At 37.3% G+C, this 5,000-nt stretch overlaps 1 protein-coding gene across 3 annotated transcripts in view; it reads right to left on the reverse strand.

Annotated features, from left to right (window-relative positions):
• Positions 1-647: 647 nt before the first annotated feature.
• The window catches only part of LOC125043557 (filaggrin-2-like), an 18,129-nt gene continuing 13,776 nt past the window's right edge, over positions 648-5,000 (reverse strand). For all 3 annotated transcript variants that reach the window (XM_047639751.1, XM_047639752.1, XM_047639750.1), the window contains one exon: positions 648-2,745. In XM_047639751.1, coding sequence (XP_047495707.1) covers positions 1,528-2,745 — 1,218 coding nt within the window. In that variant the 3' untranslated portion in view covers positions 648-1,527. The remainder of the gene's footprint in view (positions 2,746-5,000) is intronic.

Below are 5,000 nucleotides of genomic sequence, written 5' to 3' on the forward strand. Positions count from 1 at the left end.
AAACCCTTTAAGAGAAGAATGGTTGAATAACAGTGTAATTAAGGAAAATCATGAATGTGTAAAAGATACCAGAAGAAGGAGAGATGGAGAGTTAAGCAGTCTTTAAGGCACCTACGTAATTACATCACATCAAACATCAGCTATGTGCCACGTTGCAATGTTTTCTTTCTAACTTTTTTTTCCATGTTTCACAACCCTGTGTTCAAAGCTGGTTTCCATCTACTTACTCCAGTGTATTTAGATTACAGTACATAAGCTAAAAGCTCAAAACCTTAAGTTCATACAGTAATGTGTTTTCCAAACTGCAACAGGACTGACATTTTAAAGAAGCAGAATGAATTTATGAGTTGTGTTTGCATGATTGCATTTGCTTGCATGCTGGTTTTTGCATCATTAGCACACAATGTGAATGTAATGTAATGAGATACAATGGGTTTCATGGTGTGCATTTTATGGTGTGTATTTAAAAAATGGGAAATGTCTATCTAATCTCTATTCATAAATATCTTTATACACATGCATCTGAGCACACACACATGCACATAAGTCGGAAATCCACATTCCACTTTTCATGAGCTGCCAATACTTATCCCTTAACAGGATATATTTACTCAAGCTGATTCTGAATAAAAATTCTGCTGTCTAAGTATATAGTACTAACGCATTTTAATTCCATCACACACACCCCTATTCACACAAGGAGAAAATATCCACATCATATGAAACAAAGTGAACAAGCATACCAAAAAAAAAAACAGAAGGAACTTTAACACACCCATGTATAATTTCTCTTAGATATAGGCTATACCTGTGCATCATGAGATTAATAAAAATAAAAAGCTGATATCAGTACACCAACTGAGTAAAAAAGAAAGAATAAGAAGTAAACCTATGTCTAAATCATGCAAAATAAATAAATAGATAGATAAATAAAAAATATATGTATATGAGCAAAAACACATAAAATAATTTAGCTCATCTATTAAGACATATTCAAGATATAAAAAAGGGAAAGGGGAAAACATGCATAAAGTAAGTTATACACAATGACTCACCTACAAGCCTAATACTTTAAATATAAACAAAATTGTATATACACATTCTAGTTCTACTTTCATAAATATAACTTCACTGTCATGAAAACATACAAGTTTCAGCAAACTATGATGGGTAGTACCTGACACAGAAAATGATTAAATTCAATCATGACTCCTTAAAAACTATAATGGAGTGTAAAGCCTCTTGATAAAGAACTGGAATAGTCTGCACCATCACAGCACAACTTGTAAATGAAAACCAAATTTAGCTTTACAAGTATTCACTCATATTCTCTGAAGCTGCACATGAGGTAATTTAATTTCATGATGTACGTTGATAGTGTTAATATAAAATTTATTTAGTATACACAGCAGTTATAACTACTGTATTTGAAACCAAGATGTGACACTATATAGGAGACAGTGACATGACTCATTGCTTATTCATTTTCACAGCAAAACAACCCTATACTGTATTTTCCAAATCATATCATTTCCACTCAATGTTAGGAACAAGTTCCTCTGTCTTTGTTGGAGAGGAAGCTGGGGTCAGTCGACTTTCAGGCTTTTTCTCTCCCTCATTTGTTTTCGTAGGGGATGGGGCGAGCTTCACCAGGCCTTCAGTCTTTTTCTCACTCTCACTTACTTTAACCTCTGCTTGTGGGTCAACAGCTTCACTAGAAACAGCAGGAGCACCTTCATCCTTCCCCTCGCTGACTTCAAGCTTTGATGGCTTCTCCTTCCCAGACTCTGGTTCAGGCAGTTCACTGGCTGTATCTTTGGGCTGGTCCTCTATTTGAGCATCATTTTTATTGGCTTTTGATTCGGATTCCCTCTCAACACCTGCTTCCTTTTCATCAGTGGTGATGTCCTCATCAGCACTCACTTCCTTGCCCAGTTCAACAGGACATTCCTCTGTTTTGGCCTTATCCTCCACAATGTTGCCCTCCTTCTCCTCATTACCTGCCTTGTCTTTAGCAGCTGCCTCACTACTTGCCTCACCATCTGCCATCCTGGGACACTCTGCTTCTTGTTCTGTATTCTCCTTCACATCCTGCTCATCATTCTTACCTGGACTTTCATCCTTACTCACCAACGCTTGTTCTGACTGCATTGTGCATTCTTTCTGTTCGCTTTTGACATCCAAATTTTCTTTCTCTTTCCCTTCATTCTCATCTGTGTTCTCCTTCTCTGCTTCTTCTTTCACATCAACAGGTATAGGCTGAGATTTAGGTTCAGGATCTTCCTTGTCTGTTGTGGCATTAGAACCTTTCTTGCTGTTTTCCTCTTCAACTTTTCCCTCTTCTCCTTGAATGGGAGCAGACTCTACTTCTGCTGGAAGATTTTCCTTGGTCTCTGTGGCCCCCACATTTCCCTCGGTTTCTTCCTCTTCCCCTTTCAGGTCCTCCTCTTCCCCTTTCAGCTGCTCCTCTTCCCCTTTCAGCTGCTCCTCTTCCCCTTTCAGCTGCTCCTCTTCCCCTTTCAGCTGCTCCTCTTCCCCTTTCAGCTCCTCCTCTTCCCCTTTCAGCTCCTCCTCTTCTGCTTCATGGTAATCATCTTCATAATATTCCTCTTCCGCTTCCTCATAAACTTCTTCATCTTCATAATCACCTAGCTCCTCCTCTTTTGCTGCATCCTCACTGCCTTCAAAATTTTCCCCAACTTCCTCTTGCAATAGGCCACTTTCCCCCTTTTCCTTCGACTCAATCTAATGCAAAAAAAGAAATGGAAAAGAAAGAAAATTGTGAAATAAAACCACAAAAACAAATTCATTAAAATTACCTATTCTCTTGAGTTTCTTACCACCATCACAGGCAGTTTGAATAATTTGTTACTTATTAATTCTAAAATGTCGGAGCAACTGAATAATTAGTTGTGGCATAGGAAGTCTAATGTTAATTAACTTATTACAAATCAAATTATATTTGGAAAAGAAAGAAAAGAAAAAAAAATTTACCAATCACAAGAATGAGTAAAATGATAGACAATCCAAACTGAAAATACTTATTTGATCTTTGCCAACTTTAATGTAATAACATTAATCGCTTCAAAAAATAGACTCCAAGCACAGAGGGATAAAGAACTGTCACTGTCTCTTTATTAAGACAGTGAGCAAGCTAAAATAAATCAATGAAGTATCAAAATATGAAGAAAAAAATCCTTAACTGAAAAGTATCATTCATAAAAGAAAAAAGAAAATTCATCAGCAAAATACTGTGGTTGTCTAATTCTAAAAATCAGTTTCCTTTTGTTGGTATCAGGACTTCGTTCTTGTTCTTAAAATTAACTCTCAGAAAAATAAAGTGCTGCTTTTACACCACCAGCTTTAAAAGCAAGCATACTCTACAGAATGCCCATACAACAAGTGCACGAGCCTTCAGTAACAGTCACCTGTTGGCACCGACTCATCTCATTAAGTCAAGGAGATAAATAACTTAAATCAACTACTTCCAGACAGAAAAGCACTGAGAATCCATCAAAATTAATGATACAATAACATGTACAGCCAGTAGCACTTCTGACCATGCACATCCAATGCTCTTCATTAAATTCATCTGACAACTTTGTGTGGCAGACAAATAAAGCCTTTGACTAGCTAAGCTTCTTTAATAAGAGGTTCTAAAAGTGCAAATATGTATCAATATTAATGTAGTACGTAGCATCATATTGAAAGCATCACAGATCTCACAATATATTGTTCGACAGAGAAAATGTTAATGGAATGAAGTGCAGAAAAGTCAACAGCACCAGTATTTAAAAGGTGTGACACAACATTCCAAAGGTTATAATGACAGCTATGGTTTTTCAATGCAAATAATAATTCACTTCTTAGAGACTTAATGTGGGAGACAGGAAAATGCGCATGCGCGCGCGCGCGCGCACACACACACACACACACACACACACACACACACACACACACACACACACACACACACACACACACACACACACACACACACACACACACACACACACACACACACACACACACACACACACACACACACACACACACACACACACACACACACACACACACACACACACACACACACACACACACACACACACACACACACACACACACACACACACACACACACACACACACACACACACACACACAAAAACACCCTTTTGCTTCCTACCTCTTCCTTGCTTCCCACCCTTTCTGACTCCCCTTCTCCCATTCCTCACTGCCCATTTTCTTGCATCCCCAGTAGGACATTTCTCCTGATATCAATACCGCGTCTCCCTCAATTCTTTTGTAACTCACACAATAGTATTACAAGTATTACTGCTCATACCTGTACTGTGCTGTATTGTTTAGGGAGTTTTTATGTTCAATATATCACATTTAAAAAGGGAAAAATAGTTGAATGGTAGAAAGTTGACAACCATGTACATTGTCAACATTCTGTATATGATTTCCTGAACATTTTCTCAGTCTAACAACATATTGCTACATCATTATAAGAGTAACATGAATGATGGTTTCAATACCATGTTAGAAACAGGTCTTCCTCCACCACAGTTGTTAATGCCAAAAAATTTTGCTCCTGGGGGTACATACTGATTATGCATAGCACTCTGAAATAAATGAAGTTGGAAGAAAAAGGTATTGCAAATATTGCTAGAAAAGAAAATCTCACTTCAAGTCCATAACGAATAGAGAAAATTTCTGACAAGAGTAATACCTATGGCTAATAAGCTTTGAAGAAAATGACTTGTTATCATATAAGGCATTGTAAGGCAGAAAAGAATTTCAGTTACCATAGTAACTGCTAAAGCATGGAAAAAACTGGTATATAGGCAAAACACATCCAAAAACATATATCAACTTGCATCATAAACACATTAAATACAAGCACATACCCACACACACACACAAATGTACACACAAACACACACACACACACACATATACACACAAGTGGTTATGCTTTACTTTTATATACA

The sequence above is a fragment of the Penaeus chinensis genome, chromosome 34 (assembly GCF_019202785.1).
Source record: "Penaeus chinensis breed Huanghai No. 1 chromosome 34, ASM1920278v2, whole genome shotgun sequence".
In the NCBI taxonomy this organism is placed as follows: domain Eukaryota; kingdom Metazoa; phylum Arthropoda; class Malacostraca; order Decapoda; family Penaeidae; genus Penaeus; species Penaeus chinensis.